The sequence below is a fragment of the Crocodylus porosus genome, unplaced genomic scaffold (assembly GCF_001723895.1).
Source record: "Crocodylus porosus isolate Cpor-Errol unplaced genomic scaffold, CroPor_comp1, whole genome shotgun sequence".
Lineage (NCBI taxonomy): Eukaryota > Metazoa > Chordata > Crocodylia > Crocodylidae > Crocodylus > Crocodylus porosus.
In genome coordinates this window covers 59,701,263-59,724,921 of record NW_017728951.1, presented here as the reverse complement: position 1 = coordinate 59,724,921, position 23,659 = coordinate 59,701,263, and the positions used below count along the sequence as shown (strand labels likewise).

Here is a 23,659-nt window from a genome sequence, read left to right as displayed (position 1 = left end):
GAGTACCAGGAGTTCTCAAAGATCCGTGTCAGAGGCTGGGCTATGATGCTCGCCAGCTCCTTGAGTACCCTGGGGTGTAGATTGTCAGGGCCAGCTGACCTGAAGGTATCCAGCCTCTCAAAGTGTTCCTTCACGAGGTCAACACTGACGGAGGGCAGGGGATTTCCCTCACCCAGACCTTCCTGTCCCATAGTAGGCATGGGTGTCCCATGGGACTGACGAAAGACTGACACAAAATACCCATTTAATAGGTTGGCTTTTTCCTGGGCGTCAGTTGCCCTATCTGGTTTAGCAGGGGTCCAATGTTGCCCTTGCTTTTCCTCCAGCTCCCCATATATCTGAAAAAGGACTTTTTATTTTACTTGATACTCAAAGCTAGTTCGAGTTCACTCGCAGCCTTGGCTTCCCGATTTCCTCCATGCGGGACCAAACCAGTGCAGAATATTCCTCCTTGGAGGTGAATCCCATCCTCCATCTTTTGTAGGCCTTCCTTTTTAGCCTCAGGAGGTCTGCTAGATCCCTGGAGGGCCAGGGATGCGGCTGTGCCCTCTTGCTGCCTTTCCTCTGAGATGGAATAGAATTAGCTTGTGCATTGAGGATTGTTCCCTTGAGGAGCAAGCACTCTTCCTGAACTCCCTTCCCCTTGGGGTCATTGTTCCTTAGGGCCTCACTGACAAGCCTCCTGAGCTTGTCAAAGTCGGCAACTTCAGTGTTGCTAACTGACTTGCCAGCTTTACAACAGATGGTGAAAGTGTTCAGCTCATGGTCGCTGTCACCCAGCTTCCCATTGATCAGTAGATCACCGATTAGGTCACCCCCAGTTGCTAGTACCAGGTCAAGCAGCACTTTACTTCTCGTTGGCCCGTAGATTTCTTGAGTCAGGTAGAGGTCATCCATGCACAAGAGGAAGCTTTGTGACCACTTGGATTTTGCTGAGTGATCCTCCCATGAGATGTCTGGGCTAACTGAAGTCACCCATGACAACCATAGTCCTGGAGCATGCGGCCTCAGCCAGTTCCTGGGCAAACTCCTGGTCAAGCTTTTGACTTTGGGTGGGAGGTCTGTAGTAGACTCCCACCGTTGTGTCCCCTGTGCCGTGTTCCCCACGGATTTTAACTCAGAGGGTCTCCAGTCATCTACCCTGGTCACCAATATCAGCTTGCAGGGACATGTAGCTTTCCTTAACATAGAGAGCTATACCCCCTTTTATCTACTCAATCTCTCCTGGTCAGGGTATAGCCATCTATACCCGTGGTTCAGTCACGGGTGGAGTCCCACCAGGTCTCCGTTATCCCTAATACATCATAATTATTTGCATTAAGCTGGAGGACGAGTTCCTCCTGCTTATTCCCCGAGCTCCTGGCATTTGTGTATAGGAAGGCAAGTGTCCCCTTGGAGGCTCTAACCTTTCCCACAGATTGTACCAGGGCTGAGGCAGGGTTAGGTTCCCTTAAGTGCCTTGGCCTTCTGGCTTCATAAGGGTTGCTCAGAGGACCAGCAGTGGCAGTAGTCCCCCCGTCCCCAGGTGGGTTAGTTTAAAGCCCAGTGGAGCAGGTCAGCCAGTCTGGCTGAGAATAGCCTCCTCCTCAGCGGAGAGAGGTGGAGGCCATCTCTTCCCAGCAGCTCACTGCCTCTCTCACCAAAGAGTGGGCTATGGTCATGGAAGCCAAAGCCTTCCTGATGACACCAGTGCAGTGGTCTTTGGCTAACTACCTGGATCCTCCTCTCCCTCCTCAGCCCATACCCTGAGACTGGGAGGATCGACAAGAACACCACCTGTGCCCCCAGATCCTGCTCCCAAATCCCTGTAGCACCTCATGATCTGGCTGGGAGTGCTCCAAGCCCTGTCACTGGTGCCTACATGAATAAGGAGCTTGGGATAGTGGCCTGAAGAAGCTTAGGGAACTTCTCCACAATGTCTCGGATGGGGGCCCCTGGGATGCAGCAGACTTTCCAGGCTAAGGGGTCAGGGCAGCAGATTACCCCCTCAGGATGGAGTCTCCCACAACAAACACTTTGTGTTTTGTCTTGGGGAGGGGAGGGTAGATTTTTCCATGCTTTTCCTGTGTAAGTTAAATGATAATTTTTTTTTCACATTGAGTACAAGGATGCCTCACCTGGGAAAGAATACCGGTAATTAAATTTACTGAATGCAGTGCAGCTGAGTAACTATCTTCAGTAAAATTCTGGGCCAAGTCCTTAATAACACCTTTATTCAGTAAAAGACTAGTTAAGACTGAAAGAGCTTGCTGCCATACATATGCAGGGTGACACTTATAAGTTCTTCATGTGCAGCACAGGTCAAATAAGACCAGAGTACCAAAGTAGAAGCTGGAACCAGAAAAAACCTCCACTGCAGAGAAACAGAGAAGCCGCTAAGTCATTTGTCTCTGGCATTTTTAGCAGCAGACAGGTGAGCCACAACCAAAGCATGCTGGAGCCTCTGCAAGCTTCAATGGTATCCTTGTGAGGCCGATCTGTCTTGGCCTTAGATAGGCTATCCAACACTTAAGCATGCTTCCTTGAGGTGACTCAAATTGATGACCTCATTTAGGAGCCAGTTTTATAGCTATGACTCAGAGGCAATCTCTTCATAGTCAAACGGATATGCCAGAAGATGAATGATATCCCTAGCCAAGACTCGGGATCTTGAGTCAGAGGTGAAACCAATGGGTTTCTCAATAAGGAACAGTTGAAGCCAGGGTTGCAGTCTTTACTAGCCCTAGATGTATTATTATTATTAAAGAATACTAATATTAATACTACTAATAATAAGCAGGGAAGCATGGGACTTGGGTGTTTTCTCTGGAAAACAAGACAGAAAAGTCTGCAAAAGTCTTAAGACAGCTATGCATACAGACTGAGGATGTATACGGCAATTGTCATCTGGAAGAAAAAACTCAGCCATGTATGTTTTAAAAAGATCACAATGCTGTTAAAGAACCGAAACTCTAAATAATATTATACTGTTAACATGCATTTGAAAATTAAATTACTTTAAAGATGTCATGCACAGATTAACAAAAAGTTTTTGCCCTTACCTTGTAAAAAATGCAAGTATTTAAAAAGTATTTTTATATGTTTTAGTTTACCTAACAACTATTTTTTAAAAGACATTTAAATATTCAATTGCCTACCAACTTCCTGCACTTGGTAGTTGTAAATTAGCCTTTCAAACTTATAGCAAACCCATCATCCATTTGGTTTCATTTTACCTTAATTTTCAACTGTCCCTCTCAACAGATGCTCTGGCACCTGTACAGGGCCCACTGATAGGGCTTCAGTGAAGTACTAGGACTGGTTTCCATGCATCTGTTGCAGGACAGAGATCTTATTTCCCAAGCTCCAGTTCATTACGAAGAATACCAAATTGTCAGTTTGTGAGGAATTTGTACATAGCTGCTACAACAGACTTCATGGAAATGTAAACAGTCTCTGCAAAGAATATTATTTAAACAAAGCATAATACTTTAAAGAATTACAGACCAACCATTTGGGCAGATATGCTAAAATTAAGCTCTGTGCTTGAACGCTAATCTGATCCCCTCCCCCTATCTGATCAACTGCTCTGCCTTCTTCTCCCTGCCTCATGCTCCATGTCCAAATCTACTGCTGCTGTTTCTGATTCCTAACCTATCTTCCACTGTGCTGCTTGCCCCCCTCCCCTATCCCAGATCTTCCGTGTGCCACAAGTTGAGGCCACAAGTCGGCTACCTTTGCTTTAAAGGACATAGGATATTTTACATGGCATTTTATATGGACAAGACACAATATTAGCATAATAATGTGCTTGCTCCTACCCTGGGGGTCTTCAAAAGAAGGCTAGATAGACACCTCGCCAGAGCCATTTGACCCCAGCATTCTTTCCTGCCCATGGCAGGGGGTTGGACTTGATGATCTGCTCAGGTCCCTTCCGACCTTACCAACTATGGAACTATAACTTTGGATATGAATAATATTTGACATTTACAAATATTTGAGGCAAGACATTTGCAACAGTCTCGTAGGAGCAATACTAAACTTTTTCAGGCTTAAGCACTGATGCCTACTTTGTTTCTTTCAACAGTGAAAAAGTAGAAGAACAGTCTTTGAGAAAAGCAAGCAAGTTTGTACCCATAGCTTTCCCATTAAAAAAAATGCTAGACAGAACTTCAATGACATGAAAGAATAAAAATTAAGCAGATAAATTTTAATCAAACCCCCTCCCTCCCTGTGATCCTGCCAGACTTGCCAATCCCCATCATAGACTCACTAGGCCTCTCCAATCCTGCCCACTCCAAGTTACTCATATCAGCTTCCCCACATAGCTCCTTGGAGCAGTGAATGGCTGCATGCACCGCTCCTGGTCTATGTTTACATAACTTGAAGTAAGCTATGTGAACATAAACTAGGTATGGCAAATGACTGTATATACCCAAAGAAACTTCTCACCATCACTCTGTCAAACTATAATGCTTTAAGACAGGGGCGGACAAAATACAGCCCGCAGGCCAGACCTGGCCGACTAGGCCATTCTATCTGACCTGTGTTCTCCCTAAAAATTTTAGAAAATACTTATCTGCTCCTGGCTGCCTGTCAAAGATGACAGGCAGCCAGGAGCAATAGGAGCCAGCAGCAGGAGGCAGGAGCCCAGCCCTGCCCACCCTCAGCCATTTTCCTGCTTCCTGCACCTGCTCTGCTTCAGCACCATGTTGCTCCTGGTTGCATGGTCAGACCAGGGAGCATGGGGGCATGCATGAGCAGGCAGGGACAGAGTATGTGCATGTGTGTAGGCAGGCAGAGCATGTATGTGTGTTTGTAGGGCAAGTCCCAAAAGCACACCCCCACTATACACATGCACCCACAGCCCCCCCTCACACTGCCATACCCGCACCCCACACCTCCTCACACACTCCAGTCAACCTTCCCCCACAAGCCCCATACCCACCCACACCTCACATATCTAAACGTACACATATATGCTCCCTCACCCTGCATACCCACAGCCCCCAACAAACCTATACCCACGCCCCAAGATATACATTTCAAGATGTAAGATTTCATTTTAAGCCACTGTGCAATCACCTCTGTGTACACTACACAAACACATGTAAACTAGGGAAAAATACTTTTTGAAATCAAATTAATGAATGTTTTAGATGTTCACTTTTTAGAATATAATTTGGTATTTTTCTGGTTCTGAGATGGCAAAACCCCTTGCTGAAAGGAGTACGTCTGGGGGAAAGGGGAGGGACTTCTGCTGGCAAAGGTCTGGGTTTAAGAGGCAGGGCTTCCAATCCCAAGATGGTAACAAGGGGGCAGGGGACCTCCCAAGGGGTGGGACTACCCATGCGGCCCCGGACAACTTGCCAAAACTTGATAAGCTGCCCGTCCAAAATAATTGCCCACCCATTTTAAAGTGATAGCTTTCATTTCACAAAATAGTTACATCACCAGAGATTGAGGAGAACATATGGATATAAAACAGGTGTCAAAGAAAAATCAAATTTTGAGGCACAAGTAATGCATCTTTTGGTATTTAAAAATCAATAACTTATTGATTATACTTCTTGAGGCTAGTTTATCTTCTAAGTTAAAATCTATACACATGAAAGCAAAATTTTATTTACAGACTTTTATACTATAAAATAATGCTTTCCAACTCAAATGAAAAGAATTGCTTTCATATTACATTCCTTTGAATTCTCTTTAACAAAATGTTATCCATGCATCTAAGTGATGCAGAACAGGCGCTCTAACAGCTGCAGGCTGTTTTTAAATTACAAAATTTCTTACCTCATTTCTAAGTTAATACAGGTAAGAGGAAAAAAAAAGATTTTCCATCATTGAAAATATTCATTTCTTTGTAAATGTGAAAGGTTCCTCATCTAAAATTTCATATAATTTCCCTAATCTGGATGAAGACAAAAAGTGTCTGACACTTTGTGAAGAGACAGAGACATACACAGGTAACAAAAAAAGAAACGGTAACTGCCCATTTTCCCCACTACAATATTCCTGAGCCCTATACCACCATGCTCCAATATCCACTCAACTCTTAGACCTCTTTTAGAAAAATAGGTATCCACAATTTCACAGGCATAACAGAGCAGCAGTTGTGCAAAGGCCAGCTGGCAGCTGCTATTCTGGTGCCCCCTTTCCAAACTAAATTGACACCCAAGGCTGCTGAATCAGCTGTACCCCTGTCCCTTTTTAGTTATGTTATTCCTCAATATTGTTTTAGATGAGTCCAAAAACTTTTGAATTATGCAAAAGGAACTGCCCTTTTTTTTTTTAACTCTCTCCTCATTCTAACATGGACTACTGTTTTGAGTGCAAAGATGGGCAGTGCCTCAATGGCATAAAAAAAAAATCCCCCCACACCCACTCTACATTTTTGCTGTATGAGGCAAAAGGATTTGTTACGATACACTGAGCATTAACATAATCCAAAATAAGCTTTCAATACTAAGTATAAATGTATGGTATTTTAATAATTTATTTTACATGCTGTGCAATGACAACTTTTTATCCAGTTCCCCAGTGGGGGGGGGGGGGTGGCAGAGGGGGACAGTGCTGACTGGAGTGCCACCATGACAGAGGGGATGGAGCAAAGGGGCAAGGCCAGCGCTGCAGGAACACTTTGCAGGGAGCATTCTGAGTTGCAACAATCCCCCAGACTGAACAGAAGTTTTCTGATGGTTCTAGGGGGGAAAGGAATCTAGATGCTGGCTGGGACCCTGTAGCTGGTTTCCCTTACCAACAGCCCCTCTTCCCTGTAAGCCTGTGCTATTTTCAGAAAGGGAGAGGAGGGAAAAGGAAGAGAGGGAGCTCCTTCTAGGGGTTCCCCAGCTGGCATTGTAGGGTGGGGTGGGTGAATTGGAGCCACCCCCACCTGGAGGCGGTCTCTAATTCATCCGCCCCACCCTCCAGCAGGGACTGAAAAAAACTCAGACCAAACTGTCTCTGCTCCCTTTCCCCTTCTGAAAACAGTGACAGGCACCACAGACAAAAGTTACAGAAGACGCTATATTTTGAAATGCCTTCATCTGAACCCTCATGCAATGGGGCTGACCTGATGCCTGAGGAGAAAGCCCACTCACTTGTCACAGATCTGGGACTCTGCTGTTTTAACTCCTGCAACTTTGACCAGGCTATTTTCCAACTCCTTTTCCCCAAGTAGGCCCTGTCCCCTCCCAGACTCACCAGCCCCACCAGCCCTTTCTACCCCCCATACTTACTTACCTCCAGCAACCTACACCTCTTTAAGGCAAGTGGAAAACACAAGCATCAAGGTTCCCTCTAAGCTGCGCACGTGCACAGCTGCACACAATTAAAAATCTTGCTGTGCACCAACTTTTTAATGCCACATACCTGCCCGGACAGGAGCTACACGTGGAATGTGGCACAGGCACTGGGGCTGGTATGGGACACTTACTGAAGGTAACCTCCTCAATCCTCATGCAGGGCAGGCAGCAGCTCCTCCCCAAGGCAAGGACAGGGGCTGGCGCAGACTCCGCCAGCTCCAAGGAACTGCTCTGCACCCCTGCATCACCTCAGGGAGCAAGGTGGCACATAGCATCAAGGCTGGGGAGTGGAGCAGTTCCCCAGAGCCAGTGGAGCCCATGAAGCCGTTCCCCAGAGTCAACAAAGCCCGCGCCAGCCCTGAGCCCTGCCTTGCCTCACCCTCGGGAAGGAGCCACTGCCTGCCCCATATGAGTCAGCAAAGCCCGCACCAGCCCCGAGCCCTGCCTTGCCTCACTTCAAGGAGCCGCTGCCTGCCTCGTATGAGGAGTGAGGAGCTTACCTTCGATAAACATCCCACACCAGCCCCAGTGCCTCCCTTTCAGTTCTATCAATTGAATTTTACCAATTGATTATGTCTGGCCCATGGCTGCCCCACCGCACTCCGCTACGCTGTTCTGGCCAGCAGTTAGCATGGAGAAAGGTGGTGGCCGAACCCTGCCCACTCCCAACTGGACACTTACTGCGGGACACTTATTGGCAAACCACACCGAAAGGGGGAGGCAGGACTGAAGCAGCACGCTCACAGACCACTACTCCTTAGAGGGAACACTGAACGGCATGCACCAGATCCTGACTAAGATTGCTAAACTTATGCTAAACTGCCTAAATCTGAGCCAGGTCCTGTGAACACTTGCTCACCCCCTTAGTGAATTAAGCTAAAATGTTTAAGAGTATGTTGTACTGAGTATTTTCCTTTTTAAAACAAAGAGGTTCCCTCCAAACACTTGCCCCCTTCCTTGGGGAGATTTAACTAAATTAGACAAAGCCTTTGGCCCAAAGCTGCATCCTCCTAGTGTTACTTTTAACTGCTTCGTTCATAACCTAGAACGCCAAGGAGAGAGTTAGCTAATCATATTAGTCTGAAGGTGGGCAGAAGTCAGGGCTGGCTGTCATCTTATAGAGCTTAGGACAGCACACCTCAATTAATATTCACAGCAACAATACCAACAGCTAGCATAGCAGGATGTTCTAAGGAAGTACATGTCTTCCCACATTGAAACTTCATTGTCAACTGTTTATCCCCATCATCCTAAACCAGGAAACTATGAGATCCTTTTAAGGTTGCAGCTGGGTGCAACGATCATCCCTGCCCAGCCTCCGTGCGAGAACTTTAGACTCATCTCTGCCCAGCTCCTGTAAGAGGGGGTGAGTGCACACTCATTCCTCCCTGACCCCTATGCAAGAAGGCAAGTGCTTGCTCCACTCCCCACCTCCACTCCTGGTCCCTAGGTGAGGAAGCAAGCACTGCAGTAAGTTAGCTTTTGAAATGGGGTCCTGCTCAGTTCACAAAAGGAATGGAAAGTGCCTGGAATATGAAAAGGTTGAAAGCTACTGGTTTAAGCATTTATCTTCTCCTGTTCATTAGCTTCAATGACTTCAATCTTTTGCCTAAATGCTAGCATGTTTGTTTTCCTACCTACCATCACACATCAAACTGTCTATTCTATGGCCCCGTGTCACTGTACTATAAGCTTGTTATATGCAAGAATGGTGCACAAAATGCCAACATAAAACTCTAGTGGCCCCAGTTCAAATCCCAATCCGTCCAGTCACAACACTTGTATGTATTTTATGATTAAACATATTTCAAGTTCCTTCACAGATTCTTATCCATATCTTCACAAATTTTTGAATCCTACGATCACAAAATATATCATTACTTTCTGTGATATACAGGATGATTCTACAAATATGCCTTAAATTTCCTTTCCATTTCTGCATTATTTTTCATCTTATACTGACTAAATATATTTAAATTCCCCATAACTCATGCTGGGACTGTAGATTTTTACAATTTGAGCAGGTTTTCAGCACCTTTTTGGCAGATTACCTCTTAGACCAGTTTCACTGTACTGACAGCCAGGTTTTGTTTGTTTTTAAATAGTTTATTAGGTTTTGTATGTCAACTCCACGAATACTGATGGACAGTATTCTGCCCCCCACACACCTCTTCTTTCCCGCTGCCCCTTCTCCCTCCTGCCCCCTGAAACAGACTTATCAGCCAGACACTGCTCTCCAGGCTGCCAGCCTGACCGGATGCATTCTGCAGTTGTGCGCACGCATTCGGCACTTAGCGGAGACATCATCGGCTACATCAAAAAAAGCCAGTTGCTGATAATGTCAATTTTTCTTTTATTGGTGCCAGTACAATATTGACTGATGTATCAGTGCACCTCTACATGACAAAATCTAAACCAATACCGCTAGTTATCCATCACCTAAACCAAGACCACACTAACCTTCACATAACCATTAATGATTAATATGGCCAAACAACTTATGAACTCTGGTATTAACAAACTGCATGAAGAATTGTGATGAGCAAGCAACAAGTTCTATAAGGCTTAATTCTACCTCCTTATTAAATTAGAATGAGACTAATAATAAGAACAGTAATAAGACACTGATTCAAATCTCAGGAACATGTCCATGATACACAGCCATCCCATTTATTCAGCAAATGAAAATGAAAACTTATAATGTTTAGCTTTTCCAAAGTTAAATCAAACTCTTTTTATAACACAACCAATTTAAGTTATTTATAGTTCTCTGAAAATTACAAATTTGAAGCTGAACCTCACAATCACAGTTATATCATTTCAGCTGAGTTCTGTTTTTCTGCTTGAAGTACACAAAAAGTTCACTAAACAGTGCCTGGATGAATTCACTTTATACTTTCGTGGCTGAAAACATCAGAAACTTTATACTGCACTTTATACCTTTACATTAAGCTCTGTTCCATTCCTTCTCTATCTTTACCTTTAGCCACAAAAAACTTACAGCATTTTTAAATATAGTTGATTAACAAGTAAAAAAAGATGCATAGCATTCATGTCACAGTTTATACTGTTGTCCATTTTGACTCCTCTAGAGCAGCATTTCTAAACCCATGGGCCACAACCCAAAAGTGGATTGCAAGATTATATAAAAGGGTAGCGAACGCACTTTAAATGGATTCTCCTCTAAAGAAGAAAAATGTGGGAAACCATGACTTTTCCCTTGCAGGCTGGCAGAGTTCCAGCTTGCAAGGGGCTGGTGCCCCCTCTGTCCCACACACCTACCACCTGCCCCACAAATGGGGGGGAGGGGCTGGGGCCAGGGGGCAGTGGGTCAGGACTGGCCAATGTTTATAAATGGATCTTAGTACAGAAAAAGGTTGAGAACCACTTCTCCAGAGGGTTGCTGCACTATACTTAGATTATCAAGTGCTAAAAACATGAAAAACTGAGCAAGAATTGATTCAAGTGCAAATACTCAGGGGTTAAAAGGAAACAGTAAAGTTGTATTGCATTCTTTTTCTCCATATAGCTAAACCTCATCTGTTTTAGATTATAAACTCTCCAGGCCAGAGACATACTGCCTTCTTATGTTTATATAAAATACCAGGCGTATCTAGAATGCTACATAAATAAGCACATTGGACCAATAACTTTGATTTCCCTGAGAAGTGCCTTAAAATTACAAAGGTATGAGCCAGATGCCACTAAAGTCTGTGGAAAAACTCCTGTTCATTCCACTATTAATTGGGCCTATAGCATGACATTTTTATTTATTTGCATTACCGTGCGTAAAAAAATTAATTAATGCACAATAATGTATACCTAGATCCATAAGAGTCTTTTACATGAGAAACATATAACAAAACACCAATCATGTGGTAGCTAGATAAAAGTTTATGGCGGTAATTAAGCTGCAGATCATAATCATAAAAAAACTTGACAGTGGTAGCAAGAGCTTAGATGAGAAATCTTTCACCTCATTCCAGTTCCATCCACAACCTACTTATTTCTTTTTGGGACATCATCAACTTCTGACATTAAGGACAAAAAACTTAGACAAATTACTCTAGTTGGGGGAGGCAGGAGAGAGAAGGCTGTTGTGGCTGTAGTGGTGCTAGTTTTAGCCAATGTTACTGGTTGAAAATGACTGAAATTCAAGTTTTTATGTATGGTGGAAGAGCAAAGTAAGGGTCAGTCCTAAAAGAGAATTTTTCAGGGTTTAAAATATATATATCTCGCTTAGTTCATAATGAATTTTTCCTTGCGACTCTTAACTATAGTATTAACTACCAGAAGATATGATAGTATAGAACAAGGTACAGTGAGAAGGAATCTAGGGTAGAGTTCCAATAAAAAATTTCCCCAGAAGCTCCAGGTCTCTAAATAGCAAATATCAATGCACACCTCTTACATTTTTAACTGGCCTATTTACAGGAAAAATAGCAGCCTTGTAAAAAGAAATCTGTTTAAGTTTTCTCTTTCTCATACTAGTTCAGGTCAAGAGGGAATGGAAATTAAGCATGACCTGATCTCCCCTCAGAACATGAAATGGATGGCAGCTTAATTTGATCCTCGTAGCCAAGCATCTGAAGGGGAAGAAAGAAAATGATAGAAGCCCAAGTACTGCTAGCAATACGAGAACATGTGAAAATTTCTGTTAAAATACTCAGAGAAATAATTCATGTTGACATTTAAACCGTCTTCATTAAGCCCCATCATTAAACCTTAGAAGTTAAATCTGATTGAGATGGTTTATGCCTGATGAGCACTCTTGTTTCAGCAGAAGTTTGATGAGGACAGTGATGCACCAGATCACATTTAACAAAGTAGTATCGTAAGTACAGGCACTAGAAACTTCAAATTAAACCAAAAGAGAAAAAATACTACTGAAAATAAGCCCACAAGGGCACATGACATCTTGGCTAGCACCTTGAACTGGCTCAGTTTAAGCTACATGTCCGTAGAGGCCAGTCACGGGAACACATAGGATATAAATCTTCTAAACCTGGCCAACTAACGAGCCGAGAGATATTGGGTACTGTTCCCCTTTCCTCCGTCTTCAAGCAATAACCCTGCAGCCACTTGTGCAGCCATCTGTAACAAATCAATGCTGTCTCATTCCCTCCAGTCCTGGCCTCTTCTCTCCCACTCTGCACAACCTTCCTCCTCTGAAGGTCCAGACATCTGGAACAGACGTCCTCATGTTTCTGCCTCATTGTTTCTATCTCTTTTGAACACTCAGCTAAAATAATTTCTCTCTTCCTTATAATCTCTCACTTCCTCTCTCTCTCTCCCTCTTGTTTTTAAATTCAAAAGGGGTTTTGGGTATATAATTCACGGGAAAGACATTACATAAAGTAAGGCTGCATAAAACCAGAGATATCTATCAAATCCTGACATTACTATTTTACAATGCAGAGAAATGCAGTTTACTCCATTCCTCACAAAGTTCTGTGCCTATATGTCTTCAAATTTATGTGTATAGCTTTATATTTTACATTAAGAAATATCAAGAAGTATTTTGAAGTCTAATATTGAAATGTGTTTTTAATATCTCTCTCAAGTGTAGTTCCCCCTCACCCCATACATCATAACATACAAAATATTATTTTTGTATTCAACTCCACAAACTTGCTTTACTCATTTCAGATGAGCGAAAGGAAAAAAGACTAAGACTGATTAAAGGCCATTGGACAGACATAGACAGTGAGTAAGCTATGAGCAACTGCCCAAAGAACTATAAAAAACAACGAAAGAAAACAGGCTCAAAGAAGATTATTTCCATGTGTTTTGATTAGATATAGCATTATGTAGATGTACACACAAGATATATAATATTTATTTTTCACATTTTACTGTAAAGCCACAGAAAAAATAGTGGACTCATTCTGGTACATAATTATTATTAAATCATCTAAAATACTCATGTGGTATTTTTTAAATATGTGGAATTAAGTGATATATGTTATGTTAATAGCCACATATTCGATTCATACATATCTATGTACAGAGATGAGTTTATTTCTCACTTGTATTTCATATTCTAATCAAACCCCTCACACAGTATTTTATACTACTGATTAATGCATAACAACCATGAAATTGATTACAACTATAGTGCATATAGGTATGTTGTATTTATTCATTTTAATATTGTGACCCACCATGTGGAAAGCATACAAATATAAAAGTAAAACATGTAATTCAATCAGCTATGCAGAGGAAATAGTCTATGTATAGCTTCAAGGGCCTTTCAGCTATTTTGTACAAGAAGCAAGAAGTGTAGAAAAAAGCAGTGCGGTAAACTTAATGAAGTGTTAGTTTAAGCGTACATTACTAGGGCTTAGCTTTGCTGCTGCAAAAGCTTAGCTTTTGTTCAGCAAACTGAACAAAAATGTAGGTTCTGTTGGACTCTCAAGAAATATTTGTTATAAAAAATGGGTTTTTTGGTTTGTGTTTTTTGTTTGTTTGTTTGTTTTACAGATGCCAATATTTTTAATTGGAATTTCAAGTAAGAGTAACTACATTTATATCAGTGACAAACATTAAGATTTGTTCTTTCTAAATATTATAAGAATGTTCTAAAAAACAAAGCGCAATATTCAAGTAAATTGTGAATATTAAAAAAATAGGATTCAGATGACAACGATGACTTGTTAAATTTTTCAAAGAACAGTTGATAGCGCCAACTGTGTTTATGGAGCTGTCACTTGGTTTCTCTACAATCTTGTTACTGTGATTTTGTATTCAGACTACATCTGAACTAAAATGGATTATACCTGAGCTTTAAAATCAGAAGCCATAATATTTAAGGTTTCCAAGAAAATTTTGTCCCATCAGAAAAATCAGTACTGACAGACCCTTGAAAATAAAAAGCATATGGTCAAGTTTACCTTGAAGATGACAAGGAAACACAACAAAGAAAATTTAAGTGAAAAAAAAAATTTAAGCCTAACTCAGGTAAAAATTCTGGACAGATCTTAGACAACATTATTCTTTATGAAGAACTTGTAGAAAAATAACCCACTTCTTGGATCCATTGTCCACCATCTTCTCTTATCTGTTAATAGTTCCCAGTTCTACCACATCAGCTTATTGGGTATCACAACCAAGAAAAAGTAGAATAATAATATATTTACTAATCGAAAGACAGATGGCCAAATGGAGTTTAAGTAATTTACAATTCAAAGACTAAAACCTGCGTGTTCTCTACAAATGCATGATAAAAGAGCATTTTAGATCCATGTGTACTGATATACATAACCTTTAATTAAAGAAAGGTGTATAAACAATTGAATAGTCATCATAGACCAATTCAAATACTGTCAGAGTATTCCAATACCATAAAGTCTCTCCATTTAACCTCACATTTGCTCCAAGTCAGCAAATTTCATCATTAGAGACTGCAGCTCTTGTGAAAATATCCATGTTTTCAATTATCCCAGAAACAAGCCCAAGTATTCTCAAAGCTCTGATAACAAAAAGCACTGGACCAGGTTTATGCTCCAGATATAATTTAACCTCAAATTTTTATATTCAGAGAAAAGACCTCACAACATCACCAGATAAATAAGCCCTCTGGTATTATCAGGAAAATCTGGTAATGTATAATGGTTGCCTTGGAGAACACACAAGATGACCAGTATCTATTTGAACAGTATCATTTAAATCTGGAGAGAACACAGACTAGTCTAAGTATAAACACAAAAGTGGCAACAAGGGGAAATTTTAATCAAGCACGTGTGCAGTCAATGATAGTGCCATTGTTCCAGTAGAAGTGACAAGTGTGCAAGCAGTCCATTTCTCCCAGGAGAAATGTGTCCCTTCTGGGAGAACAATCTTCCAGTTGTCAACCTGGAAGAGCTCCCTTGCAAGAGAGTTTATCTTGTAAGAATGAATGCTTGTGCACTCCCCTCCTGGTCTGGGCCAGGCCCGGGGATGGCAACAGGACAATGCTCTCCACCTCCTCCCCAGACCAGGGACTGCCTGGTCTAGGTAACAGGCTGAGGTTTTTGCTCCTAGTGAAGGGTTTAGGCTTTTGTGAGGGCTTTTTGGACCATATCATACAAGGAGAAAGCTCCCCCCTCCATGGAACTTAAAGAATCCTGCAGGCATTGGCTTTGAACATGCCATGTTAGAAGGTCCTCCCTCTCATAAAGTGCCACTTCAATGAGTTATGCGCCAGCAGCCCTGCTGCTCTGCCTTACATTGGAGGAGTGGCAGATCTGCCCTGCCAGGCCCCATTCCCTGCCTGCTCCCCCAGCCCCCTGAGCATCCCCCAACCCCTGACCGCTTTCCCAGCCCCGACCCCCCTGCCCATGGCTGCCCCACCTGGTTCCAGCTCCCAGTTCTTTGCGAGGAAAAAAAAAGAAGCCCCACACTCACCAACTGCTACAGTGGCCTCGGAGCTTCTGGGGGCTCATGGTAGAGTTCCCCATGTAGCCCAAGGCAGAGGGAATCACCACCCCAACTGGCAGCAGCCAGTGAATGGGGGCATTTTTTTTTATTGTTATTATTTTATTTAAAGAACCAGGAGCTGGGACCAGGACAGTGGCAGGGGTGGGGCCAATTCAGCTGTGACCAAATCTTTGAATCATATTGGACCAATCTGAATCGGGACATTGATTGAAATCACCGAATCAAGTCACTGTCCCCCAAATCACCTGAATCTGAAGTGAATACTACCCGCTTTGCACAGACCTAGTGCTCACCCCTCCCCTCCCAGAAAACTCCAGAGGGACTAAGCTGGGCTGGGATCCAGCCAGCAAGCCATTTATATGACCTCCCTGGTTTAAGGGGGCTTGCTTTATATGTTATTTTAATGTCCTATTGGCCTTATAAAACGTATTTTGTTTCTCCTGTTTTGTTCTCTTGTTTGCTTGTTTTATAAGTTATTTTGCTCTCTTCTGTAAGCTGACCTGAGCTTTTGTCAGGAAGAGTGGTACAAAGCTAATACGTCCATCAGTTAAATAAATATATAGAAGGCCAGGGGTAATTAAATATTCTTTTTTCATGCTACTGTAAGCTGCCTTGAAGAGGGCACAAAATCTAAGATTTCTGGTCAGGATAACTTTACCAACAATAGTATATGTACTGCACCAGTTTCTTGGATGTTGCAACTACTTTCACGTAGTTTTACCTCCCCCCTCCTACACATACACATCTGGTCACCAACAAGTATGCTTATTAATCCTCTTTCATACCACTTAAGTGCTACCCACTTTAATATATATACCCTGTACTATGTTAAGATAAAATCTATTATAAGATGCTATTAATATGAGATATTAATACCTATTCCACAGAACTGTGATTCACTTTAGAAAATAAATATAACTGACCAGACTATTTTAAACAATTGCGATAATTAGGAAAAGACATCAGAACATTCATTAAGATACAGTAAAAGCTGAGCTATCCAGCACCTTATAAGCCGGCATGCTCTGTTAACTGGTATGCCAGCTTGTAAGGGAAAAGTGAAACCGGAACCGCTCACCGTGGCACTTCTGGTTTTGCAGAGCCCCCACAGCCCAGGGAAAGCAGCATGCACTGCTGAGCCACCACAGCCCAGGGCACAGCAGCCTGCGTATATCCCCCCTCCCTGTCCCTCGGGGCCCGCAGGAGGGGTGGCAACACCCCAGATGTGGTGGGACAGGCAGCGGCCCAAACAGGTAAAGACGCCTGTTCGAGCTGCTCCGTTATCCGGCATATTTGTTATCCAGCACCCTCCGTTCCTCATGGGTGCCAGATAACAAAGCTTCTACTGTAATCTAAATTAATTTTTCCCATATTAAACAGAGTGCAACTCTTTCTATAACACTACAATGAATTATTATATTTATCAAATACTCAAAATCACTTACCTTCTGAAAAAAGTCTTCTCCGCTTTTACCTTTGCCCTCAGCAGCAGCTATAAAAAAAAAAAAGATGGTTTACAAAATAAACCTGAGAAATGATGATTAAGTTTGCAGCAGCATACTTTTACATTATTTAATCAGGGTAGTTGTAAAGTATGTTTATACATGTGCACATTTCTCATAAACATTTTGCATAATTGAGAAATCACTATTCATTTTTCTTATCCAACATATTCTTTAGTCTGATAAAAAGGACTTGTTTCTATAATAATGAGTCATTGCACTCCACTGCTTCTGGAAACTTAGGTTCAATTTCTAAGAAAAGAGTTTGTAACCTCCATGAATATCATAAAAATTAATCTAGCATTTCTCTGAGAATTACAGATTAATTTGCTAGTCTTTAGACAGACAAGGTAAAGGTAAGCTGCAAAGCAATAATCAACACTGACAAACCAATAAACACAAAAAAATTCATAGTAAGTGGCTGTAACAATTTCAAAATTGTAACCTTAATTTAAAATATTTGTCCATTATGCAATCTTCTTGATACTTCCTGATTCAGTGAAACTGCCTAATAATACATCACCACAAAAACAAAGAAAAAAGTCTTTTGAAGATACAAGCACAATTCATAACATCAGTGCCATTAACAAGTAATGAACCAGTCATGTTTGTTTAGCAGCTTTCTGAGGTTAAATATGCAACACAATTACTGATTATGAGCTGTCAATGTGATGTCAGTGTGAAAGAGGCAAATGCAATCCCATGATTTAGCAGGAGAGAGATTGAGTAAACCTTGGTATGGCACTGGGATACTGGATATGATTTTAGTCACCTGTATCAGGAAAGATTAAAACACAGAGAAAGGCTTCTAAAGCAACATGGGGGATGAATGAAGCTTTGTTTTTGCTAGACTAGGAGGATAAGGACCAAGGATGGAAAAGAGCTATTTATTCTAAAGAACAATGATGACAATACAAATGGATATAAATTGGCCATGAATAAACTGAGACTAGAAACCAAGTTTCTAACCTTCAGAGCAGTAGGATTCTAAAACATCCTTCCAACAGAAGTAGTGAGAGTAAAAGACCTTTCACCTATTTAAAGATGAAGATCATAAACTTATTTGAAGTGTAAATAATCCCTTTTTACATTTTTATTTAGTATGTAATTTATTTGAATATATTTATAGCTTCTCTGTGCTTCAACTGACAACTTTACTTGAAAATATGCTGGATCTTCCTTAACTAAGTTAACTGTTTGCAGATGAACACACAGCTACGATGGAGTCCTAGATAGAAATATGTACTCCTTAAATTACATTAGAAAGTGGCAGTAAACTCAAAGTTCCGTTTTCCCTTTCTGCATCCAACCATGCAGCCTGCCCTTCTAGTGTAGCCAAGAAGTAACAATATTTCATCCTATATTTCAGAGTCCTGAGAATAACCTCTTTCTCATCTCACCATTCCCACAAAAAGCTTCAATTTGGTATGAGACACAGGATGAAGCTAAATGAAGCAGACCTGTTGGGCACTTTATCTTAATAGAGATTCCAGAATATCACAATGATGGGAATAAGACAGTATTATTATTATTAGATTTATTAATTTTACAACAACAACATAGTTGAAGAATGGGGCAGTTAGAAGCCCCAGAGCTGAAACTCTGGATAAGATTCAAACAATGTTTCATGTCCTCAAACAAGGAGGCTAATTAGTAGGAGTAGTTTACAGCTTTTGCTAAAACAAGAAGATAGAATGAATAATACAATTATATATGGTATAAGAATAAAAAGTTACATAATGTGTGGTTATTGGTAAATGCACACAATGAAGCTCCACATTCTGCTAATTTAAACAAAAGTAAAATTGAGCATAATATATGATGATACAAAAAATAGAGTGAAGCAATATTAAAAGCAGAATGAAGCAGAAAATTCAAAACAGGGAATTTTATTTGATTTTGTCCCTTACTTTTGTGAATGTAGTACGGATTAGGGCTGTGTGAAGCTTTAGTCCCCACTTTGATTCGGCCTGATTCTGAATCGAATCAGGAGACCCTTTAATCTACACAAATCGAAATAAGATCCCTCCAAACTGATTCAGAGAGATCTGATGATTTGGATATAGGCACAGCTTTAAAAGATTTTTCTACATACCTCAAGGTACCAGGCAGCTCATGAATGCTACAATGGTGGGGTGGTTGGAGCACCACACTCGGCAGCAGACCTGGAAGTGGACCAGAAGCACTTCCAGTCCACTTCTGGGTCTTCCGGGGAGCGTGCAGGCCTTGGTGACTGGTTCCTCCTGGGGTCCCCCTGCAGCCAATCCCTGAGCTGGGAAGGTGCAGGGCAGGGGGGGAGAAGGGGGCCTGAGAGCTCTGTGGCAGACCCAGAAGTGAACCAGAAGTATTTCTGGTCCACTTCTGGGTTCACTGCCAAGCACTCCCCACCCCCCTGTGCACTCCTGTGGGATGATCCATCTGCTCTAGCATTACAGTGCTCATGAGCCATGCCTGGTACCTCGATGTGTATAGAAAAAACATTTAAAGTTGTGTCTATGGCCAAACCACTGATTCTCAGAATAAGCATCAAATCTTCAGATTCAGATTTGGCCAAATTGAATCGGGGACAGTAATTCAAATCAACGAATTGAATCACTGTCCCCAATTAGGACCAAATCCGAATCAAATACAACCTGCATTACACACCCCAGTACAAATACACATATGCATATAAATGCCCACAAATATAGGTGTAGCTGCTCCGACTCAGAGCACACTGTTAATGGCGAAATGCATGTCAGCACTGAGAAAATGATGGCGGTGCACTTTTGAACTAACATACCCTCGATGCGTTTTAGCTCAAAAGCGCACCGCCACCATTTTCTCAGTGCTCATGCACATTTCGCCGTTTATGCAAATGCATGCAACGCAGTGCCAAGTGCCCAGTGCTGAGGCACAAGCATGTTTACAAGTGCCAATAGAGTATATAGAACAGGCTGTAAGTTGTTAAAGGGGAGCCAAATTGTTTTTAATGCTTTAGCCCAGTAATTAATATTTTCCACTAATGGAGAGATCCATTTCCCTCTTATTTCTTCAAAGAACACACAAGACTACGAAAAGTGATCCAAGTCATCGATCTCATTCTTCCCAGAAGAGCACATCCTGTCTGACAGGCCAGTGCAAAGCAGCTAGTATTCACTTTGGATTCAGCTGATTCAGGAGACAGTGATTTGATTTGGTGATTCGAATCACTGTTCTGATTGTTAGGGCGACAATTTAGATTATTGGGGAGCATTGGATCTGCAGCTGGAACAAGGTTTTAACCTGTGTCTCAGCGAAAAGCTGCTGATCATAAGGCAAAATGGTGTATTAAAATAACCTAGCAAATGCTTAGGTGAGTAGGTCTTTTTTAAACAAAGGGAATAGTATGCAGAATAAAATAAAACACTGGGCAAAAAGAAACATGATGTGAACCAGCTATCGTTAGGAGATAAGGCAGAGGCCAGACCTTAGAGAGGCTGCTGAAGTTAGCAGAAAACTAGAAAGAACAAGTAGTTGACCGAGAGTAGCTGGGTTCATGGCCTTATGCATGCGCTCTTAGCAAAGAGGCATGTAAATGAAAGAAATGCATAGCCAATCATATGTTAATGAAACAAACAATAAACAGAGGAGGAGCTTGAGATGCGAGAAGAAATGGGTGGAACCCAAGGAGGGAGATAGGTGGAGTGAATGTTAATATGTATGAACCAAGGTGTATAAAATGTGAAAAGAATTATTGTTGGGCTGCTCCCTGTGTTCATAGACTGGGTGTCTGTGAGGGAGCTGGTCCCTAGCTGTTTCCATTCTAAATAAAGCTGTTGCAAGCAATGTGTGCTGGTGTTTGCTCCCTGCTTGCTCTCGCTAATGAGTACCAGGATCCATGAGCAATTGGACCGTCATCTCCCTAGTTGTTGGGCTCCGTATGAAGTGGGGTTCTAACATCTTGGCGTAGTCAGCAGGATTTGACACATATTTGGAGGGTACTGATCATCCTGATCCTACCAGGGTAAGGCCTAGCAGGCATACTGGGTTCTCTTGGGTGTGGCCGCCTGAGCATGAACTAGGTTCTCCTGAGCTGTCTCAGCTATTGTACCCCATCATTTACCTTTTCCCAGTAGCATGGCAGTGGGTTCAGAGGCTTTTCCTCTGTGTGTGTGGGGTCAGGGTGACCTCCATAATTTTACTGAGAGTTGGGCTAAATGGAATGGGGGTCCATTGCAGGGGCCCCAGGAGACTCCGTCTAGCCCAACTTGGAGTATGATCCAGGATTGGACCAAGGGAATTTTTAGTAAAAAACCTCAGAAGCAAACCTTCTGGAAAGCAGCTGCCCTCCAAGGGTTTTCTTGGGTGTTCAGGCCTTATGGCTCGAATGCCAAGAATAGGAAAGGCTGTGTCAGGAAAAGGATGCTTTTATTTGTCAACTTGAGGTTGTAGCTTAGCAACAATTATTCAATTGTGCTTCAATGCTAGCTGCTGAAATAAAAGAGAGAGACTCAGATGACTTGTGAAGTGCAAAAGCGTGAGACTGAATCTCTCAAGTCTCTTATCAATAAGATGCAGGTGGAGCGTGAAATACAGCTGATTCCCGAAGTGTCAATGTTCCAAGGGACAAAATGCTGCCCATGGTAATGCCATCTGTTCCCCCTTTTTACCCATCCTCTGCCTCTCCACCTATCCCTCCTGATCCCCCGCCCCCAACTACTCAGCAGAAGCGCACACTGTTGTGCGAGTTGTACACCTAAACCTTCCTGCCAGTAGGGCTCCTGCTCCTGCTGACCAAAGGCTACTGCGCTGACCTGGTGTAACCCTGCCTGAAGAGATGACTCAGATGCAGCACATTAGAATCACTTGCCCTAGCTCCATGGAGCAAAAAGCATTAAAACCTCAATTAGGCTCTATGCCTTTAGAATGCCTGGACCCAATGGCCAGCAAAGGCTGAGAAAAATCTCTCTCTGTTTTCAAGCATGGATTTGGCTGAAATTTTACCCAGGATAGCAAAAGGAATCAGTCCTGCCCTTCTAGGAACTAGAGAGTGGCAGGCCCATATGACAGATATTCCCTGAAAGCTCTTAGGAATCTATACCATGGACCAGGGCTCAAGTCAAATGTGTCCACTCCCAAAAGAACACCCCCGAGATATAATCAAACGAGTGCAGGCTTGGGCCTGAGTATGGCAGGACCCCCTAGCTATGCCACGCGGGGCAGATCCCGAAAGAGCCTGGCATCTACTTGACACATGGATACAGCTGGCCCACACAGACCCAATCACTATGCTAAAGATGCAGGAGGGGATGTTATGCGCTGCCCAGTTGCACCACTATCTCGAGCAGGCTGAAGCTTGATGGCGTTACAACAGACTGATCAAGCCCAGCAGAATCAAGGGACTCCAGAGTCCAAGTCACAACTCCGCTGATTAGAACACAAGGTAGATTTATCATCAGCTAAACTTGTCAGTTCCACTTCCAAGCCACATGCTGAAAATCCTGCTCACGGAGAGGGTGAGCAAAGAGGTAACAATGGCAAGTGTTACCAACTGCACAGGCCAGGGGATTGGGAGTGCCCCCAGGGAGTGTGCCCTGAAATAAACTTTCCCAACAAAATGACATGTTTCAAATGTGGCACCCCTTGGCTAACACCTCAGGTTCTCACCTTCACTGCAGAGCCTGAAAGTCTGCCCATGACCCTTTAAGACTGAAACCATACCTCCTGTGGTCCCAGTCAAAGTTTCCCATTCCAATTCAATCAAGACAGGAGGCCCTGGATCTGGGGCTGGGTAGGAGGGGCACCTAATGAAATTTTTCTGTTAGATACTGGATCCATGCTAAATTTCAGCAAAACTAATTCCAACAGCACCCAGTGAGCATGGGGGCTTTTTTTAAAAATAAAGGGCTGGGGCAGGAGGGGGCCGGGGGGCTGGCAGGGGTCCTCCCTATGGTCCCCTCTCCCCTTCTCCAGCCCCCCTCCCCTGCCCCTAGTACTTATCAGCTCAGAGTGTCTGCAGCTCCCTGATGCAGCCACTGGGGACTGCCCAAATCAAAGCACTCCAAATCTTTGCCAAACATTCGGAGAGCTTTGAATCAATTCGGACTTCTAAATTGGTCCCCTGATTTGATTCAGAGATTCGGCCACCAGATCAAGCTGAATTTCCTCTGAAACAAATCACCACCCAAAGCTTTGCACAGCCCTACTGTCTGAATATGGGGTTAGAGGCTAAAAAAAGACAGACATTCAGACAGTTGCTTAATTTGACAGTGGCTGATTCACAAGCACTTTCAGTTTACGCAGGAAGAAGAGTGTATGAAACGTGCAGAAATTTCAAGAGCACTGCTCCATGTGTAAAACAGAAACATATGAGTGACACGTTCTGAATCACAGCAGACAAAAAGTTTAAAACTATACAAGAGTGAGACTGATCTGGAAATGAAGAGCAAATCTTATTATTTGTGGCAAAACAATTGTCAGCAACAGCAATAA

The 23,659-nt window shown here is 42.6% G+C and overlaps 1 protein-coding gene across 1 annotated transcript in view; it reads right to left on the bottom strand.

Moving 5' to 3' along the window:
- The window catches only part of BICC1 (BicC family RNA binding protein 1), a 221,255-nt gene that overhangs the window by 134,320 nt on the left and 63,276 nt on the right, over window positions 1–23,659 (bottom strand). Inside the window, exon 3 of the mRNA XM_019555552.1 lies at window positions 17,150–17,196. Coding sequence (XP_019411097.1) covers window positions 17,150–17,196 — 47 coding nt within the window. The remainder of the gene's footprint in view (window positions 1–17,149; window positions 17,197–23,659) is intronic.